The 16562-nt window shown below is 46.4% G+C and overlaps 1 protein-coding gene across 3 annotated transcripts in view; it reads right to left on the reverse strand.

The window, feature by feature from the left end:
* LOC144123332 (chitinase-3-like protein 2) overlaps positions 1 to 16562 on the reverse strand; it is a 100161-nt gene that overhangs the window by 8825 nt on the left and 74774 nt on the right. For all 3 annotated transcript variants that reach the window (XM_077656186.1, XM_077656184.1, XM_077656185.1), the window contains exons 2-7: positions 14413 to 14701; positions 11918 to 12196; positions 8868 to 9127; positions 7101 to 7204; positions 5877 to 5997; positions 4648 to 4842 (exon numbers count right to left, since the gene is read on the reverse strand). In XM_077656186.1, coding sequence (XP_077512312.1) covers positions 4648 to 4842; positions 5877 to 5997; positions 7101 to 7204; positions 8868 to 9127; positions 11918 to 12196; positions 14413 to 14695 — 1242 coding nt within the window. In that variant the 5' untranslated portion in view covers positions 14696 to 14701. The remainder of the gene's footprint in view (positions 1 to 4647; positions 4843 to 5876; positions 5998 to 7100; positions 7205 to 8867; positions 9128 to 11917; positions 12197 to 14412; positions 14702 to 16562) is intronic.

Below are 16562 nucleotides of genomic sequence, written 5' to 3' on the forward strand. Positions count from 1 at the left end.
TAGCCTCTTCTACAGTCTACACAAATACGTCCTTTTGAGGGTAAACAGTAAAGCAGCTAAACCTAAAGATCCCGTCCAGCAATCTGTGAGATTGGCAGTCTATATTAACTAATCACCCTACGCACATCACCTGTTATAAGTGTAAAACCTTCGTCTGTTTATCTCTGAACGACACATAAAGCCACGAAAGATGGTATGCAGTATACAGCCGAAGTTTAAAATAGCGTGGTGAAGCATGAGTCCCTTTAAAGCGAACTTGCAATTGACACATATTGTTTAACTGTCAAGTGAACACCAAGGTAGCACCGAAACATTATAACAACGTGATTTCTTTTAGTCAAACGGGAATGCAATGTTTCTAGTGACACTTTCTCAAACATTTCTGAAACGTTACAATTAAAAATTGAAAGAATATTAGTTTACATTATTGAAACTTTTACATAGCAATTATGTGACACTAAAATGCTAAAATAAGAATATCGAGGGATCAGACCCATCAGCTGTGGTATTATGCGCAAGGGCACTACCAGCTTCAATCAGTGCTTCGTGAAGCAAGCTACTTCAAGGGCGACAGCACAGCAGTACGACACAGCACAAGACATGCCACACTCGTGCGCTCTATTTATTTGTAATGTGACCTTAGACTCATGTTCATATACTACCCACGAACAGTGCCCCAACAGTGTTAGTGATCAATTGTAATTTTTTTCTAATAGAGTTCTAGCACTAAATATAACAAGCCAAGAGGTTTATTTGCAAAGTTATGTTGAAGTTTATTATTACTGCCCGTAATGTAGAAAAAAGCCCTTCAATAGCGCTTAAGTAGCTGCTTCAAGTAAGCTTGTGTTAATTTGGAATGTTTTTAACACTGTTGCAATGTTTCCTTAATATTATAAGTTTATTGATTTATGGGAATCCGCTAAATGCCGCCGCCCTGATTAGCTGGCCACATGCCGTGCTCCATTTTCACCTGCTCCTAGCCCCGTCCACATGACCACACTTCCAACTGACGCCAAGACTTAGAGCTTGGCACCCGCGCCGCAGCTGGCCGGACTTGTTGCTGCGGCTGATACCCGATCTATGATATCTCCCGAGCTGGCCAACGCAAGTTCTATGTCCTCCGCTGATTCTGCCAGTTTTCCGAGCTGTGCTTCTTCCGCCCCTACCTATGTGCCCAACGCGCCTCTGGCTGATGACTCATTGCGGACATGAATTTCACGTCGTCCCCTGAAGAAGTCCATACCGCGCCATCCCCGGAAAGCGGCTGGAGCACCGCCTCTCTCCTCCAAGACCAGTGCAGAGACCAACCTTTCGGCCAAGCCAACTGAGAGTCTTGTATTTCTTTAAACTTTTTCTCTTTCTCACCGCCCACCTTCTTCTCTATTCCTCGCATCTTCAGCTTTACGGTTAGTTCATCACCGTCGAAACGTGCTCCCCATGCTCCTATCCCATGCCTCGGCTCCATCCATAACGTCACCGGCCATTTCACTCTTGCTCAGCTCATGCACCACCTGGAATCATTCACGCCTGATGTTTACGACTTATCCACGACTGATGACGGGAAACGTTTCCTCTTGGGAAGTTTCTCACCTGTGTCAAGCCAGGATTGTTTCATGGATAACAACACACTTGCGCCCAATTTACTTATAGGTATCAATTTGCTTTGGAGCGTATGCCTAACCTAAAAAGCATTTCTTTCTGCTATACCCATCGGTAATTGGGAAAACTTTGTGTCACCAGAAAAAGCACTGGTTCTTGAGAGCCCAGTTCTCAAAGACACCATTGGAATGGGCCACGTGAGTACAGTACATCACATTTTCTGCTTTCCACCGGCTAGGTAAGCAAGCCAGCAAAAATATGTTTTTTTTTTCCGGTGCCCAGAGTTGATTTCTGTTTGATCTGCTGTGGTTAGAACGGAGCTCATAAGCCTTAATTTTTTTTCTTAGTGCAATGAAAGCTCACAGTGATCTGCGCTGTACATTAATTTTTCACAGCTTTACACATGATGAGGCTGATTATTTTCCCGCTACTCGTCGAAGGTCTGATTTCATTATACGATATAAAACCCGAAGAATTCGCTTGGCACAGTTCCTGCTGTACAAGAAGCAAGACAGAAGTTTGGCAGAAAAGGAATATTCAGGATAATGTGCCTGCAGAAAAGAGAATGCCACTTGATGAGAAACAGCCTAAACTATTAAAGTATACCATAGAGCCAGTTACCGTACATATAGATATAGATCCGCCACAGCCTAATTGATTAAACGTGCCGCAGAGCTGTACTCCTGAAAGCAATGATATCTTTGGTCCTCGAAATTTGGGCTGTCGAGTTGGCATATCGCAACGAAATAAAAGCCTTAAACTCCTTTCACTAGTTAACGCAATGCCTTCGTAGCAGCTGCATTGAGTTTGCAGGAATTGTTCAGTAATACAAAGTGTCACTAAAAACCACTGCGTGTCACCTGAAATCCGATCCTCTATTAAATATTTGAGCGTGACTAACGGTAAAGGCTACTGGAATGCGTTAGCAATCGTTTTTTTTTTTTTGCCTACAAAGACACAGCACAAGCACCGCACCACGAAACACACGCCCAGATTTGGCAAGGAACGAACCCTGTCAACGAGTACGCAGCGTGTAACGCGTTCGGACTTGCCGATGTACGAACGGCACCATGACTCCGGCGCGCATGCCACAGATGCGAACTTGCCGAAAAGTAACCGCTGGCAACGACGAGGGAGTTGCTGCCACAAGCCCGGACTCGTTGAGTAGTAGTAGTAGTAGTAGTAGTAGTAGTAGTAGTAGTAGTAGTAGTAGTAGTAGTAGTAGTAGTAGTGTTTAGTGTAAAGTAAAAACAAAAAGGAAGGTAAAAGATTTCTGCTAACCCCGGCATCTGCCATCAATAAGGCGGCGGCACCTGACCTGGAGTCGCGGAAATAGAGGGTAGCAGACAGTTTGAAGTGAAATGAAAGAAGTGAGGGGATAGTAAGAAAGGACAGAGAGAGATGTGATAAATGCACTCTTTACATATATATAAATAATTGGTTTTGGGGGAAAGGAAATGGCGCAGTATCTGTCTCATATATCGTTGGACACCTGAACCGCGCCGTAAGGGAAGGGGTAAAGGAGGGAGTGAAAGAAGAAAGGAAGAATAGGTGCCGTAGTGGAGGGCTCCGGCATAATTTCGATCTTTAACGTGCACTGACATCGCACAGCACACGGGCGCCTTAGCGTTTTTCCTCCATAAAAACGCAGCCGCCGCGGTCGGGTTCGAACCCGAGAACTCCGGATCAGTAGTCGAGCAAACTAGGATATTGGGTAAAGGAAATGGCGCAGTATCTGTCTCCCCTCTCGGCGGACACCTGAACTGCGCCGTAAGGGACGGGATAAAGGAGGGACTGGGAGAAGAAAGAGGTGCCGTAGTGGAGGGCTCCGGATTAATTTCTACCACCTGATAACCTCTAACGTGCGCTGATATCGCACAGCACACGGGCGCCTATGCGTTTCGCCTTCATCGAAAAGCGGTTGAGGAGCGAAGTGCGTCTGCGGGCCACCGACAGACATGCGAGGAACGAGCGCCGCCAATGACTAGGGAGCATTTGGCACACAAATCGTCTAATATCGTCGTAACATACACAGTGCTGCAAACGGCTTGTAAGCTGGAGTATAGAGTAAACAGCATTGCTGTGAACTCGAGTCGCCTATGCGCGATGAGTTCGGGAAGCGTGATTTTTTGTGGATGCGCTGAAACCAGCCACTCAAACCGGCCCTGGAGAAGTGATGACGGATGCGCTCTTCAGGCCCAAAAGCCTCATTTGACAAAAAAGCGGCAAAGGTAAAAAAAAAATCAGAGAAAATTATTTTCGTTGTTTTCACTTCAGTTCCCACTTTCAGCACCACTTGCCCTATAGTACTTTCAATTTTTTTTTCAACTGCACTTTGTCGTGCTTTTGATTCTATCAGTCTATCCTATTTTACTGTATCCCTGTAAACTATTGCACTTCTAACAGCTATTGTTAATTATCCCATTCCTGAACAAGGAAGTCAACAGAACATATCAAAAGAGGTGCTATGACATCACTTTGCTCCTGCCATCTAAGGCTGAAGCGCCTACAATATGCTTAATTACAGCACTTAGCCCCCCCCCCCCCCCGGAAAACGGCCAGTCTGCGAAGAAAAATCTGCGACTAAAAATCCTTCTCGTAATCTTTGGTTGTTTCGAAGTTAATATTAACAGCAACGCAGCTAGACCCCCGCCCCTGCGCCTGCTTTAGCGTTTTCTAGTTCAGAGCGTACGTATTGCCAATTTCATTGTATTCACGACATTGGAACCGTGAACCACATGGGCATATAAGTACAGGTGCGGCCAAAATATTATGAATCAAGCTTCGGCGTTTCAAATTTTCTCATGCATTCCGTAGAAAATATGCGATCGTTTCTTGCGTTCATGCGCGACCGCGCCAGCGGCATGTGCTAACATACTTGTGAAGTACTTCCTGGTTTTACCTAGGTAAAGCGTGAGTAGGTTTGATCACCGAAGCGTGCTCTCATTATTATTATGTCCGAGACTTAACTGCAGCTTTTGTTTCCACATGAGAAGCCTATGTGGTCTTCCTTGTAACATTTATTCTCAAAGTGAGACTCGCCCTTACCTCCACGTAGTTCATGTAGCCCTCGGTGTTGGTGATCTCCGCTGCGTTGCCGAGCGGGTGCTTTTGGTTTAACCCGGCACTGTCCCCGTTGTAAGCCGGGTCATTCAAAGTAAAACTGCGCCCGTGAGTCGCGATGCCCGGCACTATCTTGTGCTTTGGCACCCCGGCTTTGATCCACTTTCCCACGCACGTCTCCTGTGAACACAAAAGAAACGTAAATTAAATACTTTAATGCGCTTTATGTCTCGTACGTAAGCATAGAAGCGGCAACAAAATGCTCGTAAGCGACGAACCGATTGGCACAAAAACCGAAAGGAGAGACTCCGGAGATTAATGTTTCGAGTAGAAGACTGTCTTCATCTTGATGGCAAGTCCATTTGTCGAAACGCGGCCAACGGACTGAGGCTTCCCTTACTCCTCTTGTTCTAATTTGGGCAGCCGAGCTTTCCATCTTCCCTGTTCTGCAAACCGCCGTTCACATGCATGACGCAGCAGCTGCGCTCCGCAATCGCGGCGTTCCCTACTGCCGTAACGCACAGCCGCTCACATTCGAAGAAGATAAAGAGAAAGAGGACACCGTGGCCCCTCACTCTCGGGTGTCTCTTGACAAGAGCGCTCGTGAAAACCTAGTGCGGCGTTCGTACCCTTACAGCGTGTTTCAGGTGCCCAACGATATGAGACAGATACTGCGCCATTTTCTTTTCCCCAAAAAACTTAATAATATTATTATTATTATTATTATTATTATTATTATTATTATTATTATTATTATTATTATTATTATTATTATTATTATTATTATTATTATTATTATTATTATTATTACACTTGCTGCTTGCTTGTGGAGCAGAGATGCGAGACAGTTACTGCGCCATTTCCTTTCCATAGAACCACTAATTTGCCTGGTCGCATTCAGTACCTCCTCTCTCTTTTCTCACAGCTTAGCTTAGGTGTGTACAGAGAGTGGGAGCATTAATGTGGCCTGCCTTTCCTCACAACCAAATTTCAGCTTTTTTTATTTCATGGAATCTGACAGGCCCCAGGGCAGCTGTTGCAGACAAGATCTCATTCCAGTAATAATAATCGGTCGCGTGCTTGTTAGTGGCTGCAAGCATGCTTGACAATGAGACTATACCGGGTCTCACCAAAGACTGCCTCCTCCGCGCTTCTGCGGTATGGTGCCACGTGTACGAACGCAAAGTGTGAAAACTGTATCGCCGACGGCTTACCGTCTCAATTTTGGTGGGGCCGTCTTCGTCCGAGTAGTGGTAAACCCCGCTGGTAATCTTCGCTTTGGCCAAGTTGTCCAGCCTGTAGTCGAACGTTATGAGAAACAAGTAGTCCAAGCTCCTGCAATAAGCAATAAAGTATTCAAGTATACTAACTGAACTTACGGGATTGACTCGACCTTACACACATGCTTGTCTGTAATTCAGGTGAAGGATCCAAAACCACGACACAGGCTGCACGATAAAGCACTTAAAGGTGCACGACGTAATTCGGACATTGCCTCTGTCAGGTCTATTTCATTGCCCTTGGTAGCCGTTTGGCATACGCTATAGGAGTGCCGTTGTTACTGCATTGTCAGTTTTTGTGCCATCTGCAGGCGTTCTTTGGGAGGGAGAAATGTGGAAGGGGGAAATGAGTTGGCGACACAAATTATGTTCGCAATATACGCATCGCTGCATTGCATTACTGATGCTATATGTTGGCTCTAAAGAGAAAACATAGCGGTGCTAATGCTGCAGCATACTGTCATAGCATGCTGATATTAGCTTGTTTGCCCTTTGGCCTTTCTAACCAGAGCAGACATGTTCAATAAGTTTACATGTAGACCGTAGCTTTTTTCATAACTGATGGAATCGAAAGATGTCACAGTGAAGTGAAAATTTGTAATATACGCATAACCAGGAGCACACCACTTTCCGAAATATTTAAACTTTATGTGCTCCTCAAAAGAGTCCACTCATGGACAAAAGCTTTCCGGATGGAGGTTCCAGGAAAATAAAATATTTTTGCGAGGTCGCTTAGAGCAGACCAATGAAAATCACATAAGCATTAGCGGGCACGTTGATCCATCCGCTGGAATGAATATTAGCTAACTTGCTAACGAGGTAATGCGGAAGTGAGGATTTTTTACCTCAAATTCGCATCGAGTAACCTTTTGTCCATGATCGTACATTGTCTGTTTACACCTGTATGCAGTGTCTTTCATTTCGAATGTTTAATAAAAGTACTAAATTTGGGAAAGCAAAAATTATTGCACACCAAAAGGGATTCAGTATAGGCCGGTTGGTTCATGCTGGCAGAAAAGGATGTAACAAGGCCATGAAAACGGGACACAAAAGAACGAGGCGGGCACTTGCGCCCACGCAAGTTCGAGAAAGCAACAGTAGTGCGCCACCTGACGCCAACCCCGGAGTAAGCGCATAGTGAACAGAAAAATGCGGTACCTGGACATTTTTTCGCTCATAAACAGGTTGCACTTGTCTTCCCGGCGGCAGGCAGGAAGCTGAGCCGTAATCATGACATCACTGCCCACAGCCAAGCGGAGTGTCTGCATGACAAAGGAATGCGTACCGGCAGGCCTTGATGCATGTCCGTGGTGTGGAGATTTCACTGGTTTTTTTCGCTTTCCATGACAAAGCAGTGAAGCCCCAGATTAGCGCAGGAGTATGAGCACGCTCGCGTTGTAGCCTAAATACAGCCAAAATCACGGTTCGCGGAACTGATGCTGCACGGGAGAACAGCCGCACATTTTTTGCCATCTCTGAATACTGACTCTTAACGTTTCAATGGATTAGAAGTTTCAGTGCCACTCCAGTTGGTACTGAAAAGTCTTTTGGTGTTGATAAAGCAGAGCCTTGGTCAAATATTAAGGGAAGCCCCCAAGGTGGAGTAAATTTGTAATCAGGGAGTAATTACTCACAGGCATCCACCCAAGAGCAGCCATACGGCTACAAAGGAAAGCTCTTCAGCCTTCTCAGAAACTTCGCAGTTAAAGAAAAAGAAAAATTTTCTTAAACTGCGAAGTTTCTGAGAAAGCTGTTTAGCTTTCCTTTGTAGCCGTGTGGCTGCGCCTATTTTTATATGTTATCTTTTTATTTAAAAAGATGGCTTTTGCTTAACAGTATATCAATTGTGGCGGAGATCAGAAAATTTTGGGACTCATATTAAGTACAAAGCTGCTTAACGAAATTATAATTAACTTTATACCACGCACCATATTTGGCCAAGTAGCAAGGCAAAGTGGTTTTGCTTCGCGCCGTACAGGGGAACTCTTACGGCATCCCTAAAGACCAAAAGGTCTCGAAAAGTGAGGACAAGGGTGCTTCTTTCCTTACCCAGATTCATTCCTTAAGAGGTGTCGTAAGTGCTCCATTATAGCGCTAAAAAACAAACCCCCGTTGCCTGGTTACATTTGGGAAAGACTGTACAGTCAGCCGCCTAGATATATATAGGAAATTCGTAGCTGGTCGTTACTAATAGCCATATCAAGTTTAAAAAATTTGAAAATGCGACTGTGCTTGACGCTACGATGGAATGAATTCTGGCCATTGCGAACCTCATTCACTAGCCGCGTGGCTGTGGAGCGCACACAGCGTCATCCGCCACCATGCGTCACTCGCCGGAGCACTTGTCGAGTGACCTTGTGTGTCCCACCCTGGCTATAGCGCCTAGTGCATCGAGCCTAGCTTGGTCGAAGTAGGGGCATAAGAAAAATTCCTCTCTGTTTTCTTACTTTCCACAAAAACTTGTGACGCCAGATGTACTTACTCGCGACAGGCTAAGCCGACAGTACGTCAGACATGTAATTATGCAAATTGATTCAAAATGCCTCCTAGCTCTCACTGCGGTGTTTCCGTCTAGTGTCCTGGTTTATGCAAATTGATGCACAAAACGTTTTCATAACATTGTTTCTGTCTAGTCTCACGGCGCCCGGTCCGTCGCAATTACTGTCCGCATTTTACATCATATTAAACCAGGAAACAGGCCGACTTCTCACTTCCAGGATCTGTCAACCTTTCTATGTGTACATAATTCGTGTTGCTGAGGCTACTGCTCTTAGCCAGTCCTTAGCGTTGTACATTTATTTTGACTGCAAAAATCACTGCAGCGAGATTTTAGTCATGAGTTCAGACGTAGATAAAATGAGAGCAGCCAAGCTGCTACCACGGGTTCTGCTGTCGACAACGAAGCGCATTCACGCGCTGGATCACCTTGATGAAGTTTATTATCGTGTTGACTTCATCGTCCTTGCAGACTTGTGGGCCAGGTCCCTCCAGGTGGAAGTTGATGCCGTCGAGTTTTAGCTTGTTCAGCCAGAACTTTATGCGTTCAACAAGCTGCTTAGCTTTGTTGCCGTCACGTATGCGGTTCAGGAGGCTCTGTATGTGCGCGCCGCCACCGTAGCTGAAGAGGACCTTCAGGTTCTTCGCCCTCGAATCGTCCTTGAGTTTCCCTATGTCTTGCAGTATGTCTGCAATTTCAAAAATGCAAAGACTTGTGAGAACTTCACACTACCTTTAGGACGAGGCGGACAGAGAAAATTATGAGGTTATATTGTACATCGATAAATTCCAGATTTACAAAAACGCGCTGTTCGGCGGTTTGTTGAAAATTTCAAGTCAGGCAATGAGTCATTTTTTTGTACGTGTGTGAGAAATCAATGAAAAAAAATTGACTGTCTTTCGGCTGTATCTCAGCTGTCTGAATGACAGTTGTGGTATTTATTATTTATTTCGCACTACGGTTCATATCAGTAGTATATCCACGTATGTGGATGGTCGTCAGCGACTCACAGGCTGCATTAAAATCCCTCGACAGCGCAAGGTCTGCAGCGTTGAAGACAAGTTTGGTTTGCGAAACGGTTAAAGAATTCTTCAGGGCATCAAATAAGCAGCATTCAGCAGTGTTTCAACGGATACCTGGGCACTGCCTTATGCAAGGAAACACTGAGGCATAAGCAGTGGCCAGGCAAGCTCATGTTAATGCTAAAAGTTCTAGCCATGTGAATTACGCCGTCTTTAAAGATAAATGCCAGTTGGCATGAGGGAAAGAATGTTGTTCCAGCCAAATTATGCAACTTCTAACCTTTATAAAATTGACCTCTTTTCGCGATTTACAATGCCACTATCTCTCACCAGAAGTCTAAAAACTGTAATTCACGGTTTACGATTGGGAACAGCCTAGACGGATTACTTTCTACATAGAATTGAGCGTGCAGACAACCCCCGGTGTGCATGTGGTCATGAGGATGAGGGTGTACCTCATCTATTACTGGATTTCCCAGAGCGCGACAGTGAGAGCACCCGACTGAAGAGGGACTTGACCACCCTTGATAAGAACCCTATCAGTCTTTAAAATATATTAGGTCCATGGCCGACCCTCGCCCTGCAGAAACGGGCGATAAAAATGCTGAAATTTTTCCACGAAGACAGTGGCACCCTCGGGAGGTACTAGGTCGATCCCCAGTGCCGCCGGGTACCCAGTGGTGATACAATGGGTACAAGCTCTCTCCTGCCTGGTGCTCGGCTTATTTGGGGTGTCCCTCTTTATCCATCTATCTATCTTATTTAGGGTGAAATGCTTGGGAAATGGGTCTTTGACCCCACCTTGAGAAGCCAAAAATACCTTGTGTCATATTGCTCTTTGGCCATAGATGCCCTTGCGCCATAAAAATTCTTCATCATCATCAGATATTGCCTGAGTAAATTCTCTGACTGTTCGCCTTGGTCATCGCTCACCAGTGTCCTGGCAATAACTGTTATATATTTCTATCATGCATCCGATATCGTTCTTGTTGCTGCTCATTGTTGTTCTTGCATTTCTTCGATTAGCGGTTTTTAAACATTTTAGTGTAATTAGGATACATCATTGCTTATAATATATCCTCATTTTATGTCTTTGAAAATCAGTTGGAACCTTCAAATCAGTTGGAACCAACGGCGAGATATGTTTTTTTCTCCACGCTAACAGTACGCTCGTTCTAGCTGCCTGTGTCGCGATGGTGGATCATACTCGAGTAAACGCCGCACAAGCGCGTTGTGACAGGGTAGGGCGAAAGCTGATAGTACTTGTAAAAACTCCAGGAAACACTTATCATGTCACCAAGACAATCATGAAGCCGTAATATGGGGCTCTTTTTGCTCCCGTGGCTCTCCGTGTGTATTCGGCAGGACTGACTAAAGGGTTCCGCATTGTCTATGTGCAAAAAGTGATGAGAATTTCTGAGAGCGACTATGCTTAACGCGTGCACCTTGCGAGCGGTAGCAAATAGTCGACCAGCCTTTAACAAGCCCACGAAACTCAACCGATTCTTGATGCAAGACTGTTCCTGCTCCGAACCCGGCTCGATGACAGCTTTCTCCGTGGGCATTATATTGAACTCCAGAGCTTTCATCTCCTGTGTTTACGAAGTTGAGCGGTGCAGACAATGTCCTGAAGGCCAACTTCCAGTACGGAAGGCTCTCGTAGACTGCTCGATCACTTTGCGATTACTCATAAGAATTTATACAGCCTCAGGCGAGACACGTAAATGCAGGGAAGAAGGAAGAGACGATTACGATGTATTCGGTAATGCGAAATTTGAGCGCAGCACTTCACACGCCACCTGCCACCAGGTGGCGTGTTCAGCTAGCCACCCTCCGGGATCTTCCGGTGGTAAACTCTTTTATTGCGCCCAAAAACAGGGGACCAGTCAAAGGACCGGTTGCGCTGACTTAGAGGAGGTCGGCGGGGATCCTTTGGGATGCCGCGGCCTCCACCGCGCGCTGGATAAGCCAGCGTTGGTCTGCTGGCTTGGAAGTACACAGGAGAGACTCCCACGTCTCTGGGGTGTTTGCGTTGTCACACCCCCTCTTATACAGCAGGATCTTTCCGGAACAGATAGCCCCCATGTGTAAACACTGCTCAACTCCAGCCACACTCATACACATGGTGTGGACTTGTCCACATTACAACAGAGATCTTCCGGTGGTAACCATCTTCAGGTTGTCTCTTCCTTCGCTCTCGGCATGGCAGGTGGCATTTCACTCTCCTACTACCTGTTAGGTGACTGGGTGACCTGTAACTTGTCAAGTGGCGTGTTACGCCGACTTCACCGGCGACTGCGACATGAAAGCAAGAGATGGGCGCCTACGAGCCGCACCCTAAAGTCGACTTCCCTTTCCCGGCGAAGTTTCCGAAGGGATCTGCGTTACACATAGCTGACTAGCAGGTTCTCTTCTACAGCTGGCGCGAGTAAGGAATGGGAGAGGCGAGTACTCACCCATGTCTCCTCTCTGGCCCCTCTTGCGGAACATGAACTCCCCGGTGTTGTTGTCCGTCTCCAGGTAGGAGTAGATGATGTGGGTGCACATGTCGGCAGGCAGGGTCCTGACGGTGAACCTCTGCACGCCCGACCGCTCGAAGGCCTGGGCGCGCACGAAGCACACCAGGGGCGCCCGCTCGCGCTTCTTTTTCTCGGTTCGCCTCTTGTCCTCCTCCTGGAACTTGCGCTCGTCTTTGGCGTTGCGCGCCATCTCCAAGGGTTCGCCCGCGCCTGCAACTGCAAGCATGGGCGAAGAAAGACAGTGTCTCTTTGTGAGAAACGTTGCTCGTCGTGAGTGGAATTAAACGGTGTCGCTGTCTACGTGGTACATAATATCTGTTACAGATGGTATCAGACATTCACCAACTCTAGAAGTGCAGGGTTGCCCCAGTAGGCCTCAGAATGAAGTATCTATTCTTTGCAGTGTGCTGTCACGTAAATGCGCCATCAAAAAAATAAAACGAATGGAGATTAACGCCTCATTGGCTGATAGTCGAGCACATTGTATCTTCTACATATGCACGGATTTAGCCTTCCCCTTGCCATCAGTTCCGACTGGAGAGAAAAATTCACAAAGACAAAGACGGTACACCGCACCCGATGGTGTTCACAGACATTTAAGTTAGAGCTCATCTAGAATAGGTCGATTCACTCCAGCATGCAAGCAACTCTTGGTATTCAGTTATTTATTGGAAGCAAGCTGTCGTGAGGCACGCCAAGTTTGAGCGCGTTTTATTTTCATTTTTTTCCACTCCTTTCGTTTAGCTTTCCTGTGGCGACATGCCGTTGAACATGCGCACAATATATGTCGCTTTAACCAGTACGTTCAGTGGGCGCCCTTTAATAATAATAATCATCACCGCCATCGGCCCGACTACGTTCACTGCATTACAGACACCTCTCGCATATCTATCGAACTAACCCGGTTTGTGCCAGCTGCGGCTTTCTTATCCCCGCCAATTTGTTAATCTGATCCGTCCACCTAACTTTCTTCCGCCCCCTGCTACGCAAGAGGGAGTTCCAAGCACTTACAGCTGTCGAAACTTCCTCTAGTTACAATAAAATAATAATGAACCTTTTTTATATTTCTCTATCTTCACCTTTCGCTTCTCACATGTGTTCTCTTATTTGTATGTCTCTTCATATCTCGTACCCTCGATATACGCCCTACCCACCGCTGTTTATACTCCCGTGTTTTTGTTTTCGTGTAAATAAAGAAACTGAAATTGCGTCCACAGGCCACGTATCTTTGTATCATTCCGTATGGTGCGATGGAGAAAGTGTAATACCTTTGAAAAAAAAAAGCTGTCATCGTGTTTTCTCGCCGAGTTCAACCTTCTTCGCTTCGCTCCCTTTTTTTCCATGTCCCCTCGTCCTGTAATCCTCTTAAAGGAACACCGAGAATGACTCCATTCATTTTCTGCTCTTGGTAAACATCTACTCTGCGGTTCTTTCTATGTATGTGAAAAGGGCTCTGAAATGGGCTCTCAATAGAGCTGCGGCATTCGTGGGATGTTAAAGGGCGCTTATTACAGAATATCCTGCAGAAAAAAAAAGTATTTATGCCTTCTGAATAAACTGAGTTGTCTGTAGTAAAAAATTTAATTTAAGCTTCTTCACTCCTTTGCCTCTCCTGTCGTGACTTTTTGCATGCTCAAAGGTTGCCGCTCCTCCACCTGTCTTACCGTCGACACGCGCAGGAATTCCCAGAGAGGCGGAGCCTCCTGAACCGCCAGAGCAACGGTGCTGACTGGCCTTGGCCATGGTAGCTGCGTGACGTCTGGAATAATCCAACCAATAGGTTTCTCTGAACAGAATTACGCAGGAGCGTGCGACGGAGGAGGCCGCGAGCATAGAAAAGGTCACCAGAAAGGACACGCTAAATTTCTGCCGCAAAAGTGGGTTTTCTCTGCTGCGGGTAGAAGTGCATTATTTTGCTGGGGTGTTCGTGGCGACAGAAAGTAATGATTAAGCGAGTTTATGCACTCTCCTAAGAGGATGTTTCAGAGCTTCTGGGAGAAAAAAAGTCGCATTTGGGGCAAAGAAAACTGTATTTAAACAATTTCCCACTACTCGATTAAAACTCGTAGTGCCTACACCTAAAGGGGCTCGATTATTGCAGTTTTCGAGTGATTGGCGTTGCAGCCTAGCCTCTGGGATTCAAGCCGAAAAAGTGACGTCCAGGTTTACTTCCGAAATCGGCCGGTGGGGACGACGCGTGTATTTCATTTTTTGGCCTTTAATTCCTGGCTTAAAAAGCCTCCGTTTACACTGAGAGCAACGTCTTTGTCGTTAGAATGCGGCAATATACTGATACACTCCAACTTCGATTTGTACCAGGTGCCCCCATAACCAAAAATGCGCAGCGAGTGCATAGTCTCCAGCTTTCCGTCATACCGTAGCTCTAATATTTCTCGCGTCACATGCCTTGTGCAGGAGAGAAGGAGACTTACCACCTCCCGAGGTGTCTCCTTTGTCGTCCTCGTAAGGTGAGTGGCCCTCGTGATCATGGCACTGTTCCTTGGAACTGCTGCCTTTAACACCTCCATCCTTCAATCCACCACCTTCAGCATCTCCATCCTTCTCCCCGCCGCCTTTAACACCTCCACCCTTCACTCCACCGCCTTTAACCCCGCCGTCCTCGAACCCTGTGTCCTGGTACTCGACTCCTTCAGCTCGTAACAAGACGACAGCGGTGACAAGGAACAGCAGGACTATCCCCAGCGGCGCTCCCATGACATCCTGCAACAAACGCATACAAAATAGACCTCGCATTTCATCATATGCAGATTTCAATAAACGCAGTCAGCAGCGGAGGTTGATGGGATACGACTTCTCGGGAGCAAATTAAGTGCAGCGTTTCCTTGCGACCCAGTGCGAATCACAGCGGACTGAGCCTGCAGGTCCCCTCATACGTGTAGGCCTTTTAGGTGGCAGTCGCATCGATGCATTCCTATGGTGTACAGAGGAGCGTTTACTGCGTCAACCTTCCGTGATGGCGCCGAAATCATTTTTTAACGCCCACACGCGTCAAATAAACTTTTGCTGTCGAGCGTAAAATGCTAAGAGGCCTATTGTAGATTACTGACTAGTTACCGATGACTGCATAGTTACCCATTATAATACATCATTTATGTCTCCAAGCATTACATCTATTGTTCGTAAATCTGTACGTTAGAACGTGTGGGCACTATGAACAAACAGTAAGACCTTCAGGCGTTTTTAACACAGCCCAGTCCTTCAGTGAGGTTTGCAAGGGTACCACGCGGGACAGTGAGCAAGAGTTTGCATGTACTCCTCTCTACATTCGCCCGACGTTATACGACTAAAGAAGCTGAGACGGAATAGTATGGACCGTCCTTCGGAGTTCCAGATATTTCCTCGCGTTGCCCAATGGAAATTGAGAGATTTTTTTGCCTTTATGCGCAAGTACTCAAGCGCAATTGGCTGGAATATTATCAAACACCCATCATTCTCGCTACGCAACGCGCCCGAAAAGGGAGGCCGCCAGAACGTGGTCCGTATTGTTTATTTCCGCCAGTTTTCAAAAAAATTAGAGCCCCGAGATGTAAGCAGTTTGAAATATATCTTGTGTAGCAGGGCAACTTATCGCGCTTACTCATCAGACGAGTACTTAGTAGTGCGGTAGCATCGGAAGCCTCATCACGGAAAAAAAATGTAAGTCGATTTGGGTAATTAGGTCAAATGCCGATATGACGTCAATTAGCATAACGTCAATTGTCGTGCCATGACGTCAGTCGTCGGTTAGAGCTACGACCTATTAGGTGGCACCAGGCTACCACCTAATTACCACTCCAACTTCTTGGTCCGTTTAGCTACTGCGCAAGCATCATTCGAATCACGTTCTCCTCATAACCACTGCTGCTTATTCCGCTTAGCTCGGTGCGTTTAGGGGTGGTGCCGCCTAATTAGAGCCCCATGTTCTAGCCTAGTTACCACCAGCTACCGCTTGGCAAGTAAGCCACCCAGTGGGCAGGAGAGCAGCGGCACAGTGACTCAAGGCAGGTGATGTGGCAGGTGTTGCCATCGGTGGGACTTCGGTTGCTTTGGTTGGGTAGCAACCCAGGTTGCTCCGAGCATCCTCTTACGATTGAATGAGCTGTCGCCTGACCTGGTGGGCAGGTGAGCAGCTTGCCGCAAAACCGGCTTCAGACAAACACAGACAGACAGACACACAACGCCCAAATGCGGGGAATGGCCACTATACGCGCTAGCGCCCTAAAACCGGCATTGTGTTCTGCCAGTGCATTTTTAGTCGAGGCTGCATTTTGGTCTGTCACAAAGATGCTGATTGGTCGAGACAGTTTTATCGTCAGCAGGTCACATAACTTGCCACCTGCCACTTCCCCACTGCCTCATCTTTCAAGCTGCGCCTTAGAGGTATGACGCGATTGGATTAATGGGCAAGTTCAACGGGCTGGGGTCCTCTTTGCATATCGCTTCACAGACACGGACACTTTTCTTTATTATATCTTATTTTCATTTTTCTTTTTCATTTTGTTTTCTTTAAATCTGGACTTATATTTTTATGCTCTTTAAACAAGTCGTTCGAGTGCTCTGTAAGACAGAAAATTGGGCTTTG

Source organism: Amblyomma americanum, chromosome 3, assembly GCF_052857255.1.
Source record: "Amblyomma americanum isolate KBUSLIRL-KWMA chromosome 3, ASM5285725v1, whole genome shotgun sequence".
Taxonomy (NCBI): Eukaryota; Metazoa; Arthropoda; class Arachnida; order Ixodida; family Ixodidae; genus Amblyomma; species Amblyomma americanum.